General features: G+C 45.2%; 1 protein-coding gene across 5 annotated transcripts in view; it reads right to left on the bottom strand.

The window, feature by feature from the left end:
- The window catches only part of C4H12orf75 (chromosome 4 C12orf75 homolog), a 75,484-nt gene extending 53,388 nt beyond the window's left edge, over positions 1-22,096 (bottom strand). Inside the window, exons 1-2 of one of the 5 annotated variants that reach the window (XM_029601537.1) lie at positions 22,001-22,096; positions 12,516-12,540 (exon numbers count right to left, since the gene is read on the bottom strand). In XM_029601537.1, the coding sequence (XP_029457397.1) occupies positions 12,516-12,540; positions 22,001-22,022 (47 nt within the window). In that variant the 5' untranslated portion in view covers positions 22,023-22,096. The other 4 variants (XM_029601538.1, XM_029601535.1, XM_029601534.1 and 1 more) reach the window with 4 other exon arrangements.
- Positions 22,097-23,780: the final 1,684 nt, after the last annotated feature.

The raw sequence follows: 23,780 nt of genomic DNA, 5'->3' as shown, positions 1-23,780 counted from the left end.
AAAACCGATAATGGTGCCCCAACACCACAAAGCATAAAAAATGTTGGTTTTCCAATCAGATGGGAATATGAAGGTAAGCCTGTGACAGATCCAAGGAGGTCCCAACTGCACCACCATCACCAAGTGCAAGGTTGCCATACGAAAATGAGTCACATGCAAATGATGGTTGACCCTCTTGAGATCCAAGATGGGACAAAAGGAACCCTCCTTCTTGGGCACAACAAAATAAATGGAATATCACCGCATACTTTCTTCAGACATGGGCCCCTGAACCACAGCCCTCAGTCTTGAGGAGACTCTGAAGCGTGAACTCTACTGCCTGCTTCTGTGGGGAGAGGCAAGGGGACACCATGAACACGTCCTGAGGAATACTGTAAACTTCCAGTGCATACCCTTTGCGTATGACCTCCAGGACCCACTGGTCCGATAAGAGAGACATCCCCCTATTTCCTGTTCCGCAAGGTGGGTTCCAAACCTTTATGGGGAAGCTCAGGAAGGTCCACCACCCGAGTCCAGGGACGAAAGGACTGAGACCTACCAAAAGCTTAAGTGCACTGAAAAGTTGTCCCTCTGCAGGAACGAAAATGTCTGGAACCCTGGAAACAACCTCTCATACCAAAAGAGCACTAGAACTGTTTCTTATCCTCCAGCAACTGAGACCCCAGAGACTCACCCCACTTACTGGCCAGTTTCTCCAACTCTCTCCCAAACAGCAAGCCTTTAAAGGGCATCTTGGTAAGATTGGTTTTGGAAGATGTCAGATGGCCAATTTTGCAATCAGAGATGATGGCTAGCCACTATCACCAAAGTCCCTCCTCTGGCCAAGGTCCAGACCAAATCACAGCCTGCATCTGCTTAAAATGGGGCAGCGGACTCCATAACTGTTCTGGAATTACCTCCAGATTCATCAACTTCCTGAGAGAGAAGCAGAAAAAAAATCTTGCCACTAGGGCGCAACAGGAGGCAATCTGTAAATTCAACGCCACTGCCTCAAAGGCTTGCTTAAGAATAGCCTCAATCCTATCATGTAAATCAATCAAAACCGCTCCTCCCTCTACGGGGATAGTCGTCCGCTTAGACTTGGCACATACCAGAGCATCCATTTTGGGAAAACACAAACTCTCTCACAGCCGGATCTAGGGGGTGCAGGCCTTCCAATGTCAGACCCACTTTAAAATTTGCCTCTGGGGCATCCCATTCCAGATCAATAAATTCCTGGATGGCATCCATCACCAGAAAAAAAATCCAAAAGGCTATGTAAGGAAAGCAAAATGGGATTCTTCCTCGGCTCTGACATAGCATCTGAACCAGTAACACCCAGCTGTTTCAAGGTCTGGGAAATCAGGGCTGGCCGTTCATCTCTTTGCAGGAACCACAACATGGTTTCAGCCCCAGAGGAATTTCCTCATATTCCAGAGAATCCCAATCATCATCAGTGCCATCCAGATCCCTGGTAGGAACACCCACAGGGAGCGAGGCGAGCCCCGGCACTTAAAGCATAGGACTGGAAGAGGGTCCAACTGAACAGAAATGGGGGAAGCGGAGGACTGTGCCTGAAGAAAAGGCGTGTAAGCCTTGAAAAAATTCCTCTCAAGAAAAAGCAGCTGGGTCCAGATTAAGTGCAGAAGGAGCCGCAGCTGGTCCCACAGAACTGCCCTCGCCAGCAGAGGAGCCAGTCAAGTGAGAACCAAGATCTGGCGTCTCCCCAGTCAAGGCCATGACCAACCCATCACCAGAATGGGAAAGAGCCAGGCTTAGCAAAATCTGAGGAAGACAACTCTGTCTGAGCAGCGCTGACAGAGGTTAGAAGCCAGGATAGGCTATCCAATTATGACGGCTGATATTGTACTGTGTTTCTTCTGTTATATATCAATAGTCGTACCATGTATGATTTACCACTTGAACTGTTTGGAATAATAAAAAAAAACTAATTACAAAAAAAAGAAGGCAGGATAGGCTGTAAAGCCCTAATATGACAGGCAACACAAACAAGATGCTGAGGCTTCTTGCTTTCCTGCGCCATCGCCACAGTAAACATGCATCAGAACAGCTCATGCTCAAAAATGAAATGCACCCATAAAAATAAACACCTAGAAAAAAGTGCAACAAGGAGCATGCACAACCTGTGCACCAAGAGTCCTGAAATCCCTCTTTTTTTTTTTTTTTTTAAACCTTACTTGAGCTCAGCAATGGTCTCTGAGTTAGAGGGGAGAGGGCATCTGCCACCATCGCCATGCTCAGCCTCCCGCACCACTGCCTTTCAGCTGAATTAGCAGCCAAGTCCACGCTGGGAAACCCAGCTACCGGACCAGGCACCCTTCTGAGGGACCATGGAAATCACCTCAGGAATTCTCAGCTGGGGGAGGGACCTTTAGGTATCACCGCAGGAGAGCAGGGCTCTCTTTTCCTGAATTTAGAATTTCAAATTTCTCCTTTCAAAAGCTCAAAGCAATCCCCATAGAGAGATGCATGCCCACCGTCTGCTGGAGACTGAGAATACTGGGTTCTGCAGGGTTATATAAACTGTGATGGCAGCTTGCTCAGTCTCCATCTGCTGGCAGGGGAGCATAAACCCACTGGTCCTGAGTACATCTGTCTACATGATAGGAAATTCAGGTGCAAAGCACGTGCCAAAAAGTACACACAGATTTCAAAACTAAACCCCCCTATGTGCTTTGTCCTCCGCTCCAACCCTGTCACCCAGCACCGCCCACTCTCGGCGCAGGTAAAAGTATGCAGACTCATCTAGCATGTGTACTTTTAATCAAATTCATGAAGGCAATGCTCAAATCTCATTTCAGCTCGGGCAATCACTTATTTATCCACTTAAAAAAACAAAACAAAAAAAAACTTGATTTCCCCCGATTTTACCAGATAGTGCCACAAACAAGCCGCATTTTACAGGACATGCATATATTCAAAATACTGGAGTGCTTGAAACGCTCTCTAAACAGAAATGTGACAGCTTCCTCTTGAAAATTCTCTACCAACCCTTCAAACTTTGTATGCTGCTACCAAGTGGCTGACTACCAAGAATCTGTTCACTGGCGTAACTGAATCCATCAGATAAGAGCAGAATGCATTAAAAAAAAAAATGAATAGACTTCAAAGACTTTCTGGAAACATATGAAACTGATTTGCCTGTTCTCTTAGAACCAACTTTATTATAGTACTTTCTCTCTTTTAAAAAGGCATTTAATTTCGTCCTCTGCATATTTCTCATGCACAAGTTTTGATAGGCTGCATAATCAGTTCTTAGTGCTCTTGGCACACTAGTGCTCCCAATACCTGACCTGGGCTCCTTGGCTCTGGGACTTTAGCTTTTGTTTTATAGGAGTCTCCCAACAAAAAAATAAACATTCTGTTTTACTAACTTCTCCATTTATCACTTCCACCTATTTTACCTCTCCCTCTTTCCCAAGCAAAGGATCCTCCAGCTAGTCCCGGGGAAGATGTGCAATACAATGAAAGAAAGGAAAAGGTAAGGAACCGATAAGAGGATATTGATGGAAATAAAGAATTATGGCTTTAAATGCTTCAGTCTCATTGTTAAAGTGAACAACTTTCTTTGTCAAATGGAACAGTAACATCCGCAGCTTTACAGGGATTACGCTTAGAAAATTTGCAGTAGTTAGGATTTCAGCTTTTTTTTTTTTTTTAACCCGACTCGCTGTAATCCAGTCTCTCCTTCCCCGTAAATGGCCTGGCTTTCTCTTCATCGATATCTTTCTGCTGAAGTGAACACACTACAAATGGAAATTTTCACCAGGAACCTTCTTCACTTTCATGGACTTTCAATATCCTCTTAATCTTAAAAAGGTCAAAATTAAAATGTTAAATTTATATTCAAAACAAGCTTAAAAGGTAATGGCACAGTGCACAATATTAAAAAAAAAAATCCATATTTCTATATCTGCATTACAGTCCAAAAAAAAGGGGGAATCATTCTGAATAAATGAAGAAAAACTTAAGTAACAAATTCAAGAAATCTCTAAAAAAGATAAGACAGCTTATTCCTAATGAAATTAAAGAAAAAAAACAAACAAGAACTTTTCAAAAAAAAAAAAAACGTATTGTAAAAACTTTAGTAAAGGAAAAAGGTTGAATGGCCTTGCTGAGAAGCTTTTACCTTTTTTTTTTTCATCCGTTAGGAAAATATGAAGTTGATTAAGATTGAAAAATATACAGAAAGTAATTTTGAAAGGCATTTTGATGGGGATAAAAAAAAACAAAAAACACGTGACCTGCAGAAATGGCCAAAGTCACCTGCCCGACATGCGAGGAATCTTGGGAGGGTGGGGCCTGCGTGCACGTAAGTTTACTTGCAGAGAGCAGAGGCATTCCTGGTGGTGGCGTGAGGTGGAGACTTGGCACTTAGGTGAATACTTTTACATTTTCAAAACAAATGCGTATAAAAAAGTTTCCCTGAATAACATTTTTTATACAAAATACCTGAAGACTGGAACATGGACAATGTAACAGTAATATTCAAAACGGGCTCCAGGGGTGATCCGGGAAACTAGAGACTGGTGAGCCTGACTCCAGTGCTGGAAAAATCATGGAAACTATTCTAAACAATAAAAATCACAGAACATATATATGGACAATATAGACATGGTTTAATGAGAAACAGCCAGCATGAACTTACCCAAGGGAAATCTTGCCTCACAAATCTGCTACTTTTTTTTTTGAATGGATTAAAACACATATGGATAAAGGTGAGCCAGTAATGTAGTGTATATGGATTTTCAGAAGGTGTTAAAGTCCACCATGAGAGGCTTCTCAGAAAGTTAAAAAAAGTCTTGGGAAAGGAGGCAAAGTAGTTCTGTTGACTGCAAACTGATTAAAAGACAGGAAACAGAGAGTAGGATTAAATGGTCTGTTTTCTCAGTGGAGAGAGGTAAACAGTGGAGTGCCTCAGGGATCTGTACTTCGACCGGTGCTTTTTAATATATTTATAAATGATCTGATCACTTCACTCGTTCCTCTTCCCAGATGATACAAAATTATTCAGAGTAGTTAAATCACAAGCAGACCGTGATAAATTGCAGGACCACCATGCGAGAGTGGAAGATTGGGCGTCCAAATGGCAGATGAAATTAATGTGGACAAGTGCAAGGGGTTGCATATAGGGAAAAATAACCTTGCTGTAGTTACATGATATTAGGTTCCATATTAGGAGCTACCACCCAGGAAAAAAATCTAGGCATCATAGTGAACAATACATTGAAACCAACAGCTCAGTGTGCTGTGGTGGTAAAAAAAAAAAACACAAAGCAGAAGGGAATGGTGAATAAAACTGAGAACATAATGCCTCTGTCATTCCATGGTGAGACCGCACCTTGAGTATTGTGGTCTTTTCTGGTTCCTGCATCTCAAAAAAGATATAGATGCATTGAACAAGGTACAAAGAAGGGCAAACAAAATAAGGGGCATGGAATGGCTGCCCTGTGAGGAAAGGTTAAGAGGTTAGGCCTTTTCAGCTTGAAGAGAAGGTTGAGGAAGGATATGATGGAGGGCCTCAAAATCATGAAAGGACAAATGTGAATGTTTATTCTTTCAGATAATAGGGAGCACTCTGTAAAGTAAGGAAGTAGCACTCTGTGAAGTTAGCAAGTAGCACATTTAAAACACATTGAAGAAAGTTCTCTCACTCAGTGCACAATTAAGCTCTGGAATTCATTGCCAAATGATGTGGTTAAGGCAGTTAGCTTAGCTGGGTTTAAAAAAAGGTTTGGACAAGTTCCTAGAAGAGAAGTCCATAAACTGCTATTAGTCAAGTTGACTTATTACCAGCATGGGACCTATTTAATGTTTGGGTACTTGACAGGTACTTGTATCCTACATTGGCCACTGCTGGAGATAAGATGCTGGGCTTGATGGACCCTCAGTCTGACGCAATTTCTTATGTAAACTGCAGGTTTAACTGTGTGCAAGTAGTTTTGTGGCATAGTTTTCACAATGAACATATACCAGTTTTCAAAAGCACATAAATTTTATTCGCATACGTCATCAAATTTATGTGGGCACTTTCAAAATGACCCTCTATAGTGCTCTACCCCGTTAAAATATTCATGTAAATGCCAGGTTAAAACAAATTCAGCACCCAACTGCATAGTATTTTGATGCCCAGAAAGAATACTTTTACATTTGATTTATGTTGCTCAATATTTCATGGGCCGCACATCTTTTGACCTAAAAATAAAGTCTTTTATATGGAAAAATAAAGTTTCTGAATCCAGTTCAAGCTAAAGAAGAAAAAGACAAATAATGTTCCCCCCATCACCTTATCTTTGGTCTGTTCCAGCTGGGGAGTCGGATCCAATTCTAACTTAAGTACTTTATTCAAAGAAACCCGGTCTGGAGCTGGAACTTCCACCTGCAAAGGGTTTATATATTGCCTATGCCTGGGGCAGAATTGTTTCTTTAGGAACTGAAAAACTTCCCAAAAAGTAACATTTAAACAGTTCTGAGGGAGACAAATTTTGCAAAAGTTAATATAAGAGCTGGAGATTTCTCATATTCATAACAATTTTCCAACCTTATGGTAAAGAATCAATTATCTTTAATAACGCTAGTTATATATTGGAGGATCAAGGCTTTCCCTATTAGACCTGAAATATTTTTTTCTTGATCTTCAGCAGTTTAGACCTGAGCAGAAAATTTGGATTTCAGATTCTGAGGAGAAGTATTAATATTCTCGACTTTCATTAACAATTTCCAGTTTTAACATTGCTTCCCAAATAGCTTCCAAAGCATTAGGCTGACGTTTTATAACATTACTCCACTCACCCATCTTCAATTCACCAGAAGGGGCTCCAACAGCAGCTAAGTCAATGCCATCTCTGTGGCCTACTGGCCACGCATTTCCTTCTAAATCCAGAGAAACGCCAACCATTGAACTTGGCCGTTCCTCCATCGACCCAATACCAAAACACAGTCTCGTAAAGAATCAGAAGCGGGCTGAACCTGCTGCCGCTACAGTGCCCATATTCACCTTGATCTCAGTTTAACTTCAACATTTCTGCTGCCTGCCAAGAGAGACTTGGGGGCTCAAAAGGCACATGAGGTAGTTCCCTGGTTCTGACCGGCAACAGCGGAGTAGCATCGCTCTAGCTTGAGAGATTTTACCATCCATTTCCCTTGTCCCCGTGATATACCACACAAAAGGTCCAAACCAAGGCCTCAGAAGGGTAAATCTGATTTACCCTCTCTTGCCCCTTGTGGGGGGAAAAAAAAAAAAAAACCACACTTGTATGGCAGAAAATTTACAAGAAAAAGTTAAATGCTTAAGCAGCACTGGTGAAAATTACCAGCAGCTTTATTTCCCCTTGCTATTACTCCATTTATCTATTTTCATGCACTTCTACGCAATTTCCTTTAAATCGTTTTATCTTTTTAAACGCTAACATTTGCACTTAAATGCAAAATAAAAAAAATAAAATAAAACCTCTGTAATAATTTGGAAGTGCAATCTCTTTCATCATCCAAACAGGATGGCAATAGGTTTTAAACATTTTTATATCCCGGAGAAGCCACCTCTGGAGCAAGACCAGCAATACTTTTCAGACATCCAGACTGTGCGGAAGGCTTCAAAGAAGAGGAGGAGAAAATAAATCATGCTGTCAACGATTTATTTGGGGTGAACTGAAGTGCAAGAAGAGAAATGCGACTTGTTCAAAGTGATGTGCACAATTGGGGGGGGTGGATTGGAACTCACATCCCTACAAGTTCTCCCGGCTCTTGAGGCACTTCATCCCAGGTGTTATATTAAAACGAGCTATTCCTATTCACCAGAACCCAGCAACGGAGTGCGTGCACTATATCAGAGAGTTCACATGAAATGCAAGCTGCAGTGCGTCTGCCATTAGCATCCAATTTACAAGATGCTTTGGCTAATAAAAGCACACGAATTCCAGGGTGTTCCTATCAAAACAGCTGCTTAAATGAGTTTCTGCTGTAATAAGCTTTGGACAATACTCTGCAGCTAATATGCTCAAAGCTGTTGTAGAGCAAAACAGTTTTCTGCAGGTGAAAATAAACCTGGTGAACCTTGCATCAAAACAAAACAAAAAAAAAATGCTCTACAAAAATGTCTATTCAAGATTATAGTGAAAAAGTATCTTTGTCTAGACTACTATTTCATTTGAATGACTCATTCTTGGCTTTCAGCATAGCTAGCCTCTACAAATTGTTTTTTTGTACACCAAAAATCTAATTTATCTTCCTACCTCAACCAAAAAACACATTTGGAAATATTAAGTGAAATAAGCTAAACTAGGATCATCATGGAGCTCCTAGGTAAGTAAAAACATTAAACATCAGTAAAGAGAAAGGAAAATAGGGCAACATCTGGAAAGCTACATATACCAATGCCTATGGGAAATAAAGTCATGGAAGAGACCGACTTGGATGTAGTGGCTGTCACAGAAATGTGGTGCATGGAAAACAGTGACTGGGATGTCATTATTCCCGGCTACAGAGTAGGAAGAAAGGGAGGAAGAGTAATACTATATATAAAAAAATAATATTAAAGCAACATAACTGAAGAGTTTAGGAGATAAGGCATAGGTATTGCGGGTTAAGAGGAAATGGAATATCCATTTATACTTCTGCGATATTCAGACCTTCTATGCAGGAAGAAGAAATGGAGAGAGATGTAATGTTGGTTATTCACAAAAGAGCCATGAAAGGAGAGATGGCTGCTATTAAGTAATTTCAGTTTACCAGATGTTGACAGGGACATTGCAGCTGCAGGGAGAACTGTTCAGTCAACCGGTAACGGAACCCACACAAGAGAAGGAGATACTGGACCCGGTACTTAAAGGGGCAGTGTTTCTGATGTTATAGGGGACGATCACCTAGATGGCAGGGTTCAGTATTAGAGTGCAGGCAGCAATAGTTCATTCCAAGGCGAGGGTTCTAGACTTCAGACTTTACTATCCAGCTAATGACTCCTTGAGGAGTCATTAGCTGGATAGTAAAAATCCACAGGGCAAAACTGAAAAGGCAACTAATCTTCAGGCCAATACAGTAAGGTGCGGTAGAAAGAGGTGCGTTAGTGCCGGGCGCACCCGTGTTTGCCGCACGCACAGTCTGGATCACATACTGCTCAATACTGTATTTAAATGGCATGCAAATGCAAGCTGCGTCCAATGCGCATCCATGAAGTGCAATCCATTCTACTGCATAGGCGCTATACAGCGCCTATACAGTATCCTGGGTGCGCTGGTACCTGTCATGTCAAATGACAGGTACCAGGAAGTGGATCCCAACTTTAAGCAAACGAAAACCTAAAAACCAATGGGCCGGGAAAGCCACTCTTCAGATCGCGACTAATCCCATCCCCCAGCCCCTGCTCACCTGCCCTGGCCACGTCCATGGGTGCCGGTCTCCGGGGCAGCCCTAGTCCTCTCTCCCATCCTCCCGGGGGCAGCCGGCGGCGAGAGCGAGAGCAGCCCGGGGCGGATCGCGAGGCGGCTTCCAGCAGCCCTCGCCGGCGAGGGTGAATGGGCGCACGCCGTGACCTCTGACGTCCAGCCGGGCGCTCAGGTCATGGCGTGCGTTCATGCACCCTCGCCGGCGGGGGCTGCTGGAAGCCGCCTCGCGATCCGCCCCGGGCTGCTCTCGCTCTCGCCGCCGGCTGCCCCCGGGAGGATGGGAGAGAGGACTGGGGCTGCCCCGGAGACCGGCACCCATGGACGCGGCCAGGGCAGGTGAGCGGGGGCTGGGATTAGTCGCGATCTGAAGAGTGGCTTTCCCGGCGCGTTGGATTTTAAGTTGGGCAGGCAAGAGTTTAGGTTATGCTTGGAAACAACAGGTCCGTCCTTCCTGCTCCGGAGCTGTCAGCGCGCCCGCACGGGAGACCGGCACCATGGCCGCGAGCGGGGGCTGGGGGAAAGTTTGCTCGATCCTGGCTCTTGTCCTGAGGGGTGAGGGGGTCGTTTGCCCGTGAAATTTCGTCTCTCTGACCTGACGCTCCACACTAACGAAGGGGTAAGGGTAGGCGGTGAGTTAGCAGGTTAAACACGCGGCAAAACTGCAGGTTAAAAAAGCGATAATCGGGGAGCACGTTACTGTATGGGAGGGAATAGCTAATCCGATCGTTTGCATCTCATATACATGCCGCGGGCGGAAAGGGTTTCCCGTTGATTTAAAGAAGCGGTAAGGATGAGTTAAAAGGGATAGTGAATCGCGGGTTGGACTAACGTGGCCAAATTGTGAGTAGAAAGTGGGTTAGAAGCAGGGTAACCGCAGCCACACTTTACTGTATCGGCCTGCTTGTTAGAGAAGAAGATTTATTAGCTAAAAATAAAGGAAAAAACAAAAAACGTTAAGTGTTCATAAACCGTAAGAGTGCAGAAAATAATTGCTTAACAAATATTTCTGTTCGGTGTTGAATGAGGAAGGACCAGGAGTAGGACCACAGAAGACTGACAAGTAGGAAGCGAGGTAAACCTCAAACGATTTTCAGAAGATTGTGCTCACGAGGCACTGGTTAAACTGAAAGTAGATAAAAAGATGGGGCTGGATGGGATACATCCGAGGGTTTTAATGGGACTTACAGCTCGATCCAGTAAAGTCCGTGGGAGAGCGGACTAACGCCCGCTCTCCCGGCGCGCGCACCGGCCCCTCGCCGGTGCGCGCGATCCAGTATTTAAATTAGGCGACGCGGTGCAAACGAGGAAAAAGAGGCGCTAGGGACACTAGCGCGTCCCTAGCGCCTCCTTTTGGCCTGGAGCGGCGGCTGTCAGCGGGTTTGACAGCCGACGCTCAATTTTGCCGGCGTCGGTTCTCGAGCCCGCTGACAGCCACGGGCTCAGAAACCGGACGCCGGCAAAATTGAGCGTCCGGTTTTCGGCCCGACAGCCGCAGGCTGTCGGGCCGAAAACCGGACGCTCAATTTTGCATGTTGAGGGCGCTATTAGGTGCCGCGGGTGGGCCGCGTGTTTTCCTCCCCTTACTGAATAAGGGGTAAGGGAAAACACGCGTCCAGAGCAGGGTGACAGTGCGCTCCGACGGAGCACACTTTACTGGATCGAGCTGTTAGAGAGAAGTTGTGGGAGCTCCGCTACCTGACCTTTTCAGTGCTTCTTTGGAGTCAGGAGTAGCTCCGGAGGAAGACTGGAAACAGCAGATGTGGAAGTAAGGAGCAGGCAGGGAACTACATGCTGAATGGTCTGACCTCTGTGGTGAGCTAAAACTGAGCATAGTGCAGTTTCTGGAATCCAACAGATTTATCAGACGTAGATCTTGTCAGATGAATCTGCTCGGGTGATCAGATCTGAATCAGGGGAGAGAGTGTTAGATGTAGCGTACTTGGATTTAAGTAAGGCTTTTAACACGGTTCCACAGAGGTAGCTTACAAGTGAGCGCCCTAAAGTGACCGTTAGAAACTGATTAACTGGGAAATGACAAAGGATAGTGGTAAATGGAGCTTGCTCAGAGGAGGAGGGCATTAGTGGTGTACTGCAGGGATCTGTCCTTAGACTGGTTCTGGTCAACATTGCAGATGGACTATTGGGGAAAAGTTTGCCTTTTTGCAGATAAGACTTGCAACAGGATAGACACTGAGGAAGAATGGAAAGCATGAAGGCTCTAGCAAAGCTTGAGGAATGGTCTAGAGTCTGACAGCTAAGATTTAATGGTTAAAAAAAAAAGCAGCGTTCTCATGCATCTGTGCTGCAAAAATCCAAGGGAATGGAATAAAGGAGGTGAAATTCTATGCACAAAACATGGCAGGATCTGGGGTGGTGATCAAATCCGATGATTGCAAAGTGGCCAAAAATATATAAAGCAGTGGCAAGAGTCAGAAAAATGTTTGGCTGTATAAGGAGAGGAATAGTCAGCAGAAAAAGAGGAGGTGATATTGCCCTGTATAAGTCCCTGGTTGGACCTCATTTGGAAAACTGCGCGCAATTCTGGAGACCACAGCATCAAAAGGATATAAAAAGGGTTGGAGTGGGTCCAAAGGATGGTTACTAAAACAGTCATTGGTCTTCCTTGTAAAGAGACCTAAAGAGCTCAACATATATATCCCAGAGGAAAGGCAGGATAGGAGAGATAAGGTAGGGAGATTGAAATATCATCAAGGCATCAACCATGCACAGAAGGTGGACCTGTTTCAACAGAAAAGAGGCTCTGGAATGAAGGGTCAAGGGATGAGGCTGAAAAGGAGTAGAGAGGTATAATCTATGGAAGAATTTCTGTACAGAAAGGAGGTGGTGGAGACAAGGACAGTATCTGAATTCAAGAAAGCAGGGCTCATGGACAGGGGATCGCAGAGCTGAGTAGTTGATTTGGATGGGCAGGCTTGATGGTCTATAAGGTCTTTTGCTGCTGTTATGTTTTTGTGTTTCAGAAGAAGAACACATTCAGAAGAGTGCAGATATTCAACCTGAAATGGGCATATTTTTATGTTTTCTAAGCTGCTAAAGTAATTAGGAAAGGTAAGTTCAAATACAGTACTTTGACAATGAGAAACTGAATATTTATGCTTTATGTAAATTACTTACCCACCTTTAGCTGTCCCTGTAGAACCTACAATGAAAAAGACAGCACAGTTTTACAAAGTTTTGAGATGAAAATAAAATGCCATTCATAGGAACAGGTCCACAGCTTCTAAAAGATCCCATCTTTAATGAACTAAGCTGATAAAGAGCATGGTTATGCAAGGACTCTCCTGCCAAGGTAACAAGTGACATATAGCAGGGGTGGCCAAACTTTCACTCACCAAGAGCCAAGATATTGGACTGCACGGTATCAAAGAGGCTCATGTTTTCAACAGACGAGGTATTGGGGGTTGTCAGAGGGACGTATTCCCTTTCACAATGCGTCCACTCTGTCCCTACTGGTTTCTCTCTCAACCCGATTCTGTTCCCAGCAGTCTCTGACAATCCCCCAACCTGTCCCCACCAGTCTCAATCCCATCCTATTCCCACTGGACTCTCTCAATCCCTCCACCCTCTCTCCTCAAGTCTTTCAGTCCTCCCCCACCATTCTCAACCTCACTTCACTCACTCTGTACCCACAGAGTCTCTCTCAGTATTATCCTTTCCCTCTAATCTCTCAATTCTCCCACCAGCCTCTCTCTCAGTTTCCTCACTTTCAGTTCTCTCAGCCTCCCCCCACCAGCATCTCTCTCAGGCCTGCTACCCTGTCTCTGACCAGCATCTCCATCTCTCTCTCCCCCCCCCTCATGTTCTACCCAATGTCTGTCTTTCTCTCTCTCTTCTCCTCCAACAGTACCTCTCAATCCCCCACCCTGACCCTACCAGCGTCTCTTGGCAACCCTAGCAGAACATTTCTTAAAGCCCTCAAGAACAATGACAGGGCCTCTGTGGCTCCACTTCCCTCTGCACCATTTGTGCTACTCTACCCTTACCCCCTCTCTCTCTCACCTCTGCCCCACCCCTCCTGCTATCTCTCTGACCCCTCCCTTCCAGTGCCCTCTCTGGTTCTCTTGCATATTCCCTCCATTACCCTCTCTGGCTCTCACACAATCATTAACCCCTTTTCAAGGCACTCCCCTCTCATCCCCACCATGTGTCTCTCTCTTAAATCCTTCCCCCTCCAATCAACATCTCTGGCTCTCTCACCCCTTCTGGCTCTGTTACCTTCCCTCTCTCCCCCCCCCCCCCCCCCCCACCCCTTACCCTCCCACCTTTACTACCTATGACTGTCACCCAGCCTTATCTTCCCTGCCCGTTCATCCCTTCTGGCTCTCAAACACCCCTCTTCCTCACCACCTCTGCTCAATCCCGATACCATGTCTATCTTTTCATCCTTCCCCCCCAATCATCACGGCTGACTTGCTTGCACTCACACCCTCCCAGATGACTCTCTCTCTCTCTCCCCCTCACCCAAGGACCAGGACTGGTCCCATCACACCTGTTGCAGAAGAGGTGGCAGCATTGACCTTGAGGTGCCAGACAATCCAATTGACACTGCTAACTTCAGGGAGATGGGGAGGAAAATAATATCCACCCCTTCCATCTTCCTGCTGTCCACACACACTCTTACAGCATTAATCCCTGGTCATGACACTGCCCCCAGAAGCATTTGCCTCCTCTTACACCGCATCTCTTTCAATCATTCATACTCCTCGCCTCTCCAACAGCCATTTCATGCACTGTGCCCTCAAGTATTCAGCTACGTTAACCCCCTTCTCCCCTCACACCCTTTCAACAATCACCGCCTTTTCTCTTGCCACAAATTATTCTGACTCCCTCCTCCCCTCTGTTATCAGCTGAATCCCAAGTCTTGGGAGCACAGTGAGCTACTGAGCTTGGTGCCGTGTACACTGTAGCCCTTCCCCTGCCCCAAACAGCCGACCAGACAGGAACTCTCTACTCCAGGCAGAAGGTGGCGTGGGGAGTGGGGAGCAAGGAGCTAACAGACCCTTCTTTCTTTGTCTTATCAGTTCCAGGCTCATCCCCTCCTCTGCCACCTATTGCAGATTGGGGGGGGGGGGGGGAAGAGAAGTAGATCTGGGAGAAGCAGAGAAAACCCTCCCATCCCTGCTCAAACTCTGCCTTCTTTCTCTACGGCAACTGGCAGCTCTGTGAGATCAGGAGGAGGCTGGAGCAGAACGGGGTGCTTCTTGATTCAGCTCCTCCTCTCCTCTGCAGTGCTACTCAGTTGCCATGTGGCTAGAAGGGCAGGAGCCACATTCTGCACATGAAAGAGCCAGATATGGCTCACCCCTCCCCAATATATACTGTTAAACCAGTAAGCAGTTATAACAAGGAGAGAAAGCCATGCCATGTAAGGATCTGGAGCACTTTTCAACTTCTGTCATATTAAACATGATCTCACCATTATCAGATTAAAGATCATTTTCAATAGGCAAAAGACAAGGCCTTTGTTCAACCTTTCCCCCCCACCCTAACTTTCACTGATCTCTTAACTGGCAGCAGAGTTTCCATCTCTCTGGATGGATGGAAAATGGATGAAAGGATTTAACCACCGAATTCATGCTTTCTAGCCCAGAGCTGAAAAGTGCTAAAATGCAAACAACTCAACTCTGTGATAAAAACTAAATGCCCATACCATGCTTGATCACACTCTACCTTCTCTTAGCGCTAATGCTGAAACTGTTAGGCACAGACAGACTTTGTGGCCAGCACTGAGCCATTCTGCTATAGCAAACACCACACCTAGAAGCACCAAGGCTAGAAATATCAATGCAGAACTGAAGAGTAGCATCAATCCGACCTGTAATCTGTGGCATTCACCTATGGTCCTCGACCACAAATGGGCTGAGTTTTCAGGATATTCCTGATGAATAAATGCTTAAGAGATATACATGCACACTACCTCAATTATGATTATGTATGTGATTTAGAATCAGCTTAATATAATGAAACTATAATAAGGAGAATAAGCAATTTTAAATAAATCAAGCTCTCATGCATATTCATTAGGGAGAGCCTGAAAATCTGACCTCTTTGCAGCCTCAAGGGCAGTCAAGCAGTGCATTGTGAACATAAGAAATTGCCATGCTGGGTCAGACCAAGGGTCCATCAAGCCCAGCATCCTGTTTCCAACAGTGGCCAAACCAGGCCACAAGAACCTGGCAATTACCCAAACACTAAGAAGTGGTATGCCCTGTTTGGTGACCGAGTGTCCCATAGACAACAGGGCTTCCCATATACGTCCTGGCAACCAGTAGCCAGTTGGGTTTTCAGAATGCCCACAATGAATATGCATGAAATAAGTTCACATATACTGGAGCCCAGCATTTTCAAATCTATCTATCATGCCTATTTATTGTGGATATCCTGAAAACTAGACTAGCTGTGGGCTTTTATTTTTTAAATAAAGGCCTATTACATTTTATTTTGAATCTGAGGTCTGTCTGTTGCATTGTAATCATTAAGGGGGGGGGGGGGGGAACGCCCCTCCCCCACCATACAATTTACTGTCCATGAAAAGTTCCAAATGCCACCACTGAAAAGGAATATCCTCCATGTATCTAAAAACTAGCAGGCAGCACTACTGTGAGTTTCAGACACCACCCCATCAACGTGCTCTGGAGGGACCACTTCAAAAGGTGAAAATGTAAACTGCAAGATTCTATGGTAAAATGAATCCCTGCAGCACGCGTGAGCGAGAGCTTCCTGCCCACAAATCCGTGGTGTCCGGCTGCTGCATGGAGGAAGCCCCAGGGCAGCAGCACGACAGGATGGGGAATTCATGAGTCCCCGGCCAAGACTGGCAAACTAGGTGACAACTTAAAAATAGTTGCAATAGTTTGGCTGAAAGATGATTTCCCTTCTAGTCCAACCTTTCCCGAAACATCTGAGTCGCGGCACCGCTAGGTTTTCCGAAGCAAAAAAAAACAAAACACTAGAGGATGACTTAAGACGCACCACTTCATGTCACGGAGGCCAACAGTAATGTTTTTTCAATCACTCCCAAACTGCAGATTTGTACTTCCAATGGGAGGTGAAAAGCTCGGACACGTGCTCACAGCCAAAGACTTGGCTATCCAGCTCTGAAACTCAATATTAGCACTTGTTTTGTCACTGGAGTTTCTTTGCCTTCCTGCTTCCCTTAATCCTTTTTTTTTTTTAATCAACTCCTATTGCCGTCTCATTTCTATTTCTAACAAATAATGCTGTGGGGTTTCCACTTATAGTGCAACAAGACAAACTTCTAGGTTTGCCCTTGCCTTCATACAGCTTGCACTTATGTTTTTCTCATGCTTCTGAAACATATTGGGAGAAAGGGGTGGAAATAACATTCCTTTTTTTTTTGTTTTTGTTTTTTTTTTGTTCTTTTTGGCCTCCTTTGAGTTTGCATCTCAGTCAAAAAATGGCCTTCGTTGACATCTGTTTGGAGTTCCCACCCAGCCTTGCCACTGCAGCAAGTGCCACTGGCCCAGGGACAGAGCAGGGCCCCTTCCAAAGTCACGTGTGCATGCACCCGCAGCCAGGCTATAAGGTGCCACCGTTGTGCGAAGGCTGAGGCTTCCTCTCCCCACCAGGGGTCATGGAGATCGCACACTCTTCTGATGTGGAGTGGATTTCCTGGCTCACCCAACTTTTTCCTGAAAATAGGCCAGCGTATTTCTGTGTTTTATAAAACGTGCAAGACTGGATTAGTAAAGTTTTGTTTGGATACATGCAAAACAAAGACAAAAAAAAATACCATGTCCACATATCCAAGCTCTTCTACTTGAAACCATGCCAAGGTTTTGTTCTGCAGAATTATCTAATGTCAGGCTTGATTCATGACAAATCTCTCTGGCAGTGTGTTCTTGCTGAGTCTGGCTCATGGGCTTTAAAGCTGTACTGCGACACTGAATCTCTTGTGGGAAAGAGAAGTTGTGCTGCAGGCAGGTAAATCTTGGTGCATGTCAGCTCCGTCGCTTGAGTCATCAGAAAGACAGACAAAAGAGACTTGGAACAAGCCTGCACCATAGACTGGTTGGCATAGCTAGAAATCGGGGGGAGATACTTGGCACAGCACTGATCACACAGAGAAAGACAGTCACTTCTTATGAAAGATTCATGTCCGCTTTCCTGGAATCAGCAATACAAACTAAAGCATCCAGAGACTTCTGTAGGAACCTTGCTATGGAAAATTAATGAGATCAACATGGGAACTCCCTATAAATAGGAATCAATCATTTACTGTAGTCATATTCTAAAAACAGCAGTCTATTTTCATAGGTAACCAACGGATCATAATATGTATAAAAGGCTTTAAAATCCTGCAAATGCTATATAAGTAACTTCAGCTTTCTTTTACACCAAAAAAATTATAGTATGGGTTTATTACAGTATATGGGGTTCCCCTCTGAGGAAAAAGAAATAGCTACGTCTGGCCTAATTAGCAGCTTCCACTGACTGTTCATTTGCTCTCCTTACTGATGTTAAATGGAGCAAAGAAATATTACAAGAAAGGGAAGAAAAGGGGGGAAGTTAGTAGCTGCAGTGAGAGAAGTAAAGCTCCCCTAGCATTCTTTTCCATAGGAGCGCTAAATACATTTCAGAGGTCTCTTAGTTATCAATCGTGTCACAAGCCAGGGTAGGGCAATTGTATTTAAGGTTTCTAAAGAGGACAAGGACAAGCTTAGAACTATTAAAGTGGAAACAATCTGAAGTTTAAAACAGTAAATAGTTGGCAACATCCCAAACTATAAAACTGAGCCACAGTTAAAAGAAGAGCATAATGCAACATTGCATAGCTGGACAAGAAGTGCTTTCACCCGCCATTAAAACATGCCCAAGACCATCTCGCTCAGAAACCTGATTCTGTCAGTCAGGAAAGTAATTGCATAGCCTGCCTTCTGCAGTCTTTGTATGTTGCGATACCTTTCGATGGACTGACAAAAAAACCCCACAAAGGATGCAGTACTGGACTTTCCAGAACCACAAGAGTCCCTTCTTCCTTCATGATATCACAATGCAGGAACTTCTAGGGAAATTTCTTTGGATTTCAATAACTTGTGATTTCATAGCCCTAGAGGCCAACTTTCAAAGGCTTCTACCCAGGGAAATCAGCAATTGGCTTGGCTAAGAAGCATGCATATGCTTGCATGGTTGATGGTTTGCCCCAAGCAAACCTTTGGTCATTCACCCCCACCTCAATTTACCTATTGGCGGCAGGGTCAGCACAGTGCGCCCCCCTCCTACAGATGGCAATGCCTACAGCACAGTGCGCTCTTTGGCAGAATATGCTCTGTCCCCTTGCTGGCAGGAGTTTGCACCCCTATTTTGGTGCTCTAGGCAATCCTCTAGTTTTCCTAATGGAAGCACCGGCCCTGCCTCACACAAATAGATGCATAGTATGTGCACCTTGTGGACACATGGGCTTTGCAGCACCTAATTTTCAAATTTTGAAAATTAACTGTAAGATTCACACATGCAAGATTGCCTGCATACCTTGAAACTAGGCAAGCTATTCAAAATTGCCCCCTTAGATGACAATATTCAAAGCCATTTACCTGGCTCAATAGGTATTCGCTAGCTAAATTGCCTTTTTTTTGTTACTTGCCTTCATACAGATACCCACATTCTTCCACACCGGGCAGACTTTTAGCACATTTGGGGGGGGGGGGGGGGCAGGGAGAGTGCAGGAAAGGCAAACACCACACCTAGGCTGGGTTTTCAAGTCTATAGATATTATTTGGTGGCCATTTTCTGCCCACAGGGGGAATGTCCGCGGATTCAAAGTCCATTCTCAAGGTCTGCCAGTAAAAAGTCCCTGCGGACTTTGCAGCTACACAGGCTAACGAAAATGGGTCCCCATGCCTCTGTATAAATCTGGTCTGACATCACAAAAGCAGCACCATTAGCCATTCAGAACACAGCACTGAACAACAGTTATCCAAAAGGCGCCTTATGATAGGGGTCACGACTTTTCATGACACAAGGAGTCAGGCTTTGTGCAGATAGAAAATCCCTTTTTATGGGATTTTCTGGAAAGCCTAGTAGTGCCTAGAATACGGAGCTGTACACCTGAGACCCTCACTTTGGTTCTCCCCCAGGGCACTTGACACTGGCCCTCCCTCATGCTGAAATAAAATACATAGGCAGTACCACATAAAATTAATGAATCTCTAAATTTTGAATTGATCTAGTAAAGTCTACTGGATAGAATTGCCCCTTTTGATTTTAAGAATATAAGAGCTGCATATGAAACAGGACTTCCAAATGGCAGGCACAAATAACTGAAAACGTTATTATTGTTAATGTTGTCCATCAGCGATCTTTCATAATTCGTTATGGGCCAAAATGGAGAAAAATCGGTGGTAAAATACTGTGAACTGCAGCCTTTCGGGTTCATCCACTTAATTACTCAAGACGATCTCCTGAAATGTCAATGCTGTGCCATTAACTTAACATCTCCTCTATAAAAGAGAGTACTAAACATTGTACTGCATCGCCACAAATCTTGCATTTTTGCTCTCCTTTAAACCTATCGCCATGCATCTTAATGAAGCCCACTGTATTTTGGTTGCCAATCGCATTTGTATGCATACTGCAGTGTTACTGAAGAACTGTAATCTGTTTCTTAGAACATTTCCACGGTCAAGGAAGGAGGAAAGAAATATCGTCTCCCTGACTGGAGTTATTTTTGCTCTTACAGTACTTCGGAAGAGTGCAAGCCTGCTTGCTGAAGAGCACAGGAGGAGTCCGGGAAAACTTGTGCTGTTCCTCTAGAAAGCCATGCAAAAAGACATTTCCGCATTTACCTACATAAGGGCAAGGAGGAACATGCAAACTACAAGTTTTAGAGAGATCGTAGCCTCTCTGAAAATTAACTCACTGGCAAAAGAAGGAAATAAAAAAAAAAGTGACCATGATCGTGCTCTTTTATTTATTTTTTTTAAAGGAGGGGGGGGGGATTTGGTTATATTTCCTGATATTGACCCTGGCTATGCTATTCCGATTATAAACTCGGTAACTGAAGGGAGCATCGCTGCTGGTAAAGTTCTATCCGCTTACAACAGTTCCTAAACCTCCCTCCAATTCTCCTCATTTGAAGGCTTGAAATAACGAGAGCTAAAGCAGTACCCCCACCCAATAAATGGCCAGAATCGGCTTTTCAGTATTTTCCTTGATCCACCGCCCCCCGCCCCCCAGTCTCTAAACGCCTCAGCTTGCACCGTGCACAGGCGAATCCGCTCCCGCGCTGGCTGCATCGGATCGGGTTAGCACATTTGCTTGGGCTGGATAACAAGAGGGAGCCCACGAACGGGCTGGGCATCGCCGAGAAAGAGCCCACGTCGACCGGCTCGGCGCAAGAAGTGGCAACGGTGGAAGGGTAAGAGAAAAGAAAGGAAAAAAAAGGCGGAGCCGCTAGGAATTCCCTCCTAGGGTCGCAGAGAGCCACCCTGCCCGGTCGGGACGCGAGCGAGCCGGCGATCCCCGCCGCTTACCTCCCCTGGACGCGCCGGTGGCGGCCGTGGAGCAGCCGCAGCCCATCTCCCCCGGAGGCGGAAGCGCTTCCAGCGGGGCGCGGCAAGGACACGAGATTTGGCGACCGCGGCTTACCAGCGAGTGGCGGCCACCCGCGCCAGACGGGAGCCTCCCGCCCGAACGCCGACCCGCTCCCCTCGTCACCATGGAAACCCGGCCCCAGCGGCCCGCCCCCAGGGATCTCCTCGGCTGCCCGTTGGCTCCCCCCAAGCGGCGGCAATTTAAAAATGGCAATAGCGGAGGCACCGAGGGTAGAGGGAGCACTGCTACAGTAACGTGCTTTGGCTGCATAATCCGCGTGCTCTGTTTTTGTTGTTGTTGGTAGTTCCAGCAAATGTGTCAGAAAAAAAATAAGCCAACGTGTTTTCCTGCTTCTTATTACACTGATTTTGCTATCACCCAAATCTGCACCTCGGCTTTCCTTTGAACGCTAAACTACTTGAGCATGCGTACAATACACGGGGACTCCCGGCGAGCTGAGTCTAGCACTTTCCTCTATCCGGAGTTAGGATCTGAAAGAAACATTTTTCTACGAATTGTCACAAAACATAAGAGAGACGGAGGGCTCGGCGCATTCGGGTTTAATTTATAAACATTTCCAAGCTTAAGAAAATTGAATGCTCATTTACAGTATAATTTGTGACAAAATAAATACAAAAATGTGATCATAAGAACATAAGTTGCCGTACTGGGTCAAAGAAGCTCAGCATCCTTTTCCAACAGTAGCACGGAGGGCTCAAGGCAATCTGCTGTCTGAGGCAAGGCACGGTACGTATGGTATGGCAACCCCCCCAAGCTCCCTTTTCCACACACACCCATAGATGCATACACACATGTACTTCTCTCTCTCTCTCTCTTCCATACACACATGCACTCTCCTTGTCTCTTCTCACCTCTATTCTCATTAGCACAGGAGCCTCCTCTTTCCCCCAGCCCACAGAACATACACTCCACTTCCTCCTCCAGTAGCATCAGCCCACTCTGCCCTTGTTTTATTTTCAGCATAGGCCTGACACTGTTGTTCCTCCACCTGTCTCTTCAGCTTCCCACGGATGAGGGCTACGCACCTGCTCGTCTTGCCATGCACATATCTGGGAACTTTTGAATCCAGCTCACTGAGATTTCTCAGGATTAGCAGGGGCGGGGACTATTTTTGAGGCCTGGTGAAGGGGCCATTTATCACCATCATTAATTATCATTCATATATTCATAATCATTGTTTTAATCACCAATTCATCACTATTATTCAATTCACCATTATTCAATCAATATAATCAGTATCAATATTTAATATTAATCATCAATTCATCAGGCAGATCAATGAAACCCTGCCCACCCTGAGTTGGCAAGTGTGCTCTTGCTGTGGTGTATATATAGTCATCATGATTACCTTTATTAGTTTTTTTTCTCCCTCTCTAGATTTTAGTGTCCTACCCGGAAATTTGTCTACATTTCTGGAGTCTCTGGGCTAAATCCAGAGAGTTCCCAGGTATGGCCATGCAACACCAGGCTCAGGGACAGATTAAAGGAAAATATCAGCCCAGGGGATTTTTTTCAAAATCAGCCCACAGAGTTTGTGACTGATTCTCTCATGCACTTTCCCTGCAGTGCATATTTCCACACCTTTCAGAAGCAAGCCAAACATCTTTCAGAGGTATATAATCATGTGACCTAGAGCTTGGCAAAACTGAGACAAAAAATCTCCAACATAAATTTCACATTTCTCCTAAATAACTAAGTAGTACAGCACACCCTAGACCAGGGATGAGCAAACAGCTGCAGTTACGGTTCTACCCCCACAAGTTTGGTTTCATCTCTCATATAAATATACTCATATATCTCCTAGGTTCCTGCCCTGGTGTTAAAGTCTCTTGCCAATGAATTAGCTCTTGAATTAGTTGCTAACTACTGAGTCTGCTAGCCTGTGTCAGAGACACATACACAAAGTTTCTCAGACAGAAACACCCACTTTGTATTTGAGAGTGCATGTCTATGCGTGTCTATTTGACCCAAAGAACACACATGCATTCTTACTCTCAATGTGTGGGTGTGACTTTGTGTCACAGAAAATGAGAGTGTGAGTGTGTGTCAGAAAAACACCCCCACCCATACTTTGTGTCAGAGAAAAAGACACAGATACATACACACACACAATGCGTGTGTGTGTGGGGGGGGGTTCTCTTTGACACAGACCTACTCTCTCTGACATGCACACTCCATTGTTGTGCTGCTGCTCATGTGCTCAGTGAGTGACCAACTCCAGTGCTGCCATGTCATGTAAAGTTTTTACTTGCTGCCAGCCCTTTCCCATTCCAATCTTCTTGGCACCCCCACTTTCCAGGAGGTTCACGATTCCACAGCCAGCTGTCCCGTCTTAAGAGTTCAGCCCAGCTGAGCTCAGCCCAGTCACCTCAGGCAGAAGCCTCCCCAACACTGCACAGGCACTTCCTCCTGGCTCATCCCTCACTTTCTGTGACTGCAGCTTGCCTCTGCTTCTCCTTGTCCCATCACCACCAGCACTGCTACTCCAGGGTATTCCCATTACCTGTGTGCTATATAGAGTCTTCTGCTTTCATAGTTCCCCAGACTCTGTCCTGCCTACCTGCTACTGTTGTTTCTCCTGAGATTTAAAAAAAGAAAAAAATTAAGCCCTGGCCGAGACTGGGCTCCCGATGGAATCCTGTTTTCCCACATGGAGCCAGTGCAGCCAGGGCTGATGCAAGAGTATTAGGTGTTCTAAGCGAAACTTACAGCTTTCAGAGGTGTAAAATGGGACGTAGGCCTCCTGTTTTCTTTGGAATGAGAAAATAGCGGGAGTAGAATCCTCTGCCTTGCTGAGGCCAAGGA

The sequence above is a fragment of the Rhinatrema bivittatum genome, chromosome 4, assembly GCF_901001135.1.
Source record: "Rhinatrema bivittatum chromosome 4, aRhiBiv1.1, whole genome shotgun sequence".
NCBI lineage: Eukaryota > Metazoa > Chordata > Amphibia > Gymnophiona > Rhinatrematidae > Rhinatrema > Rhinatrema bivittatum.
This window is presented reverse-complemented; position numbering and strand designations above follow the sequence as displayed.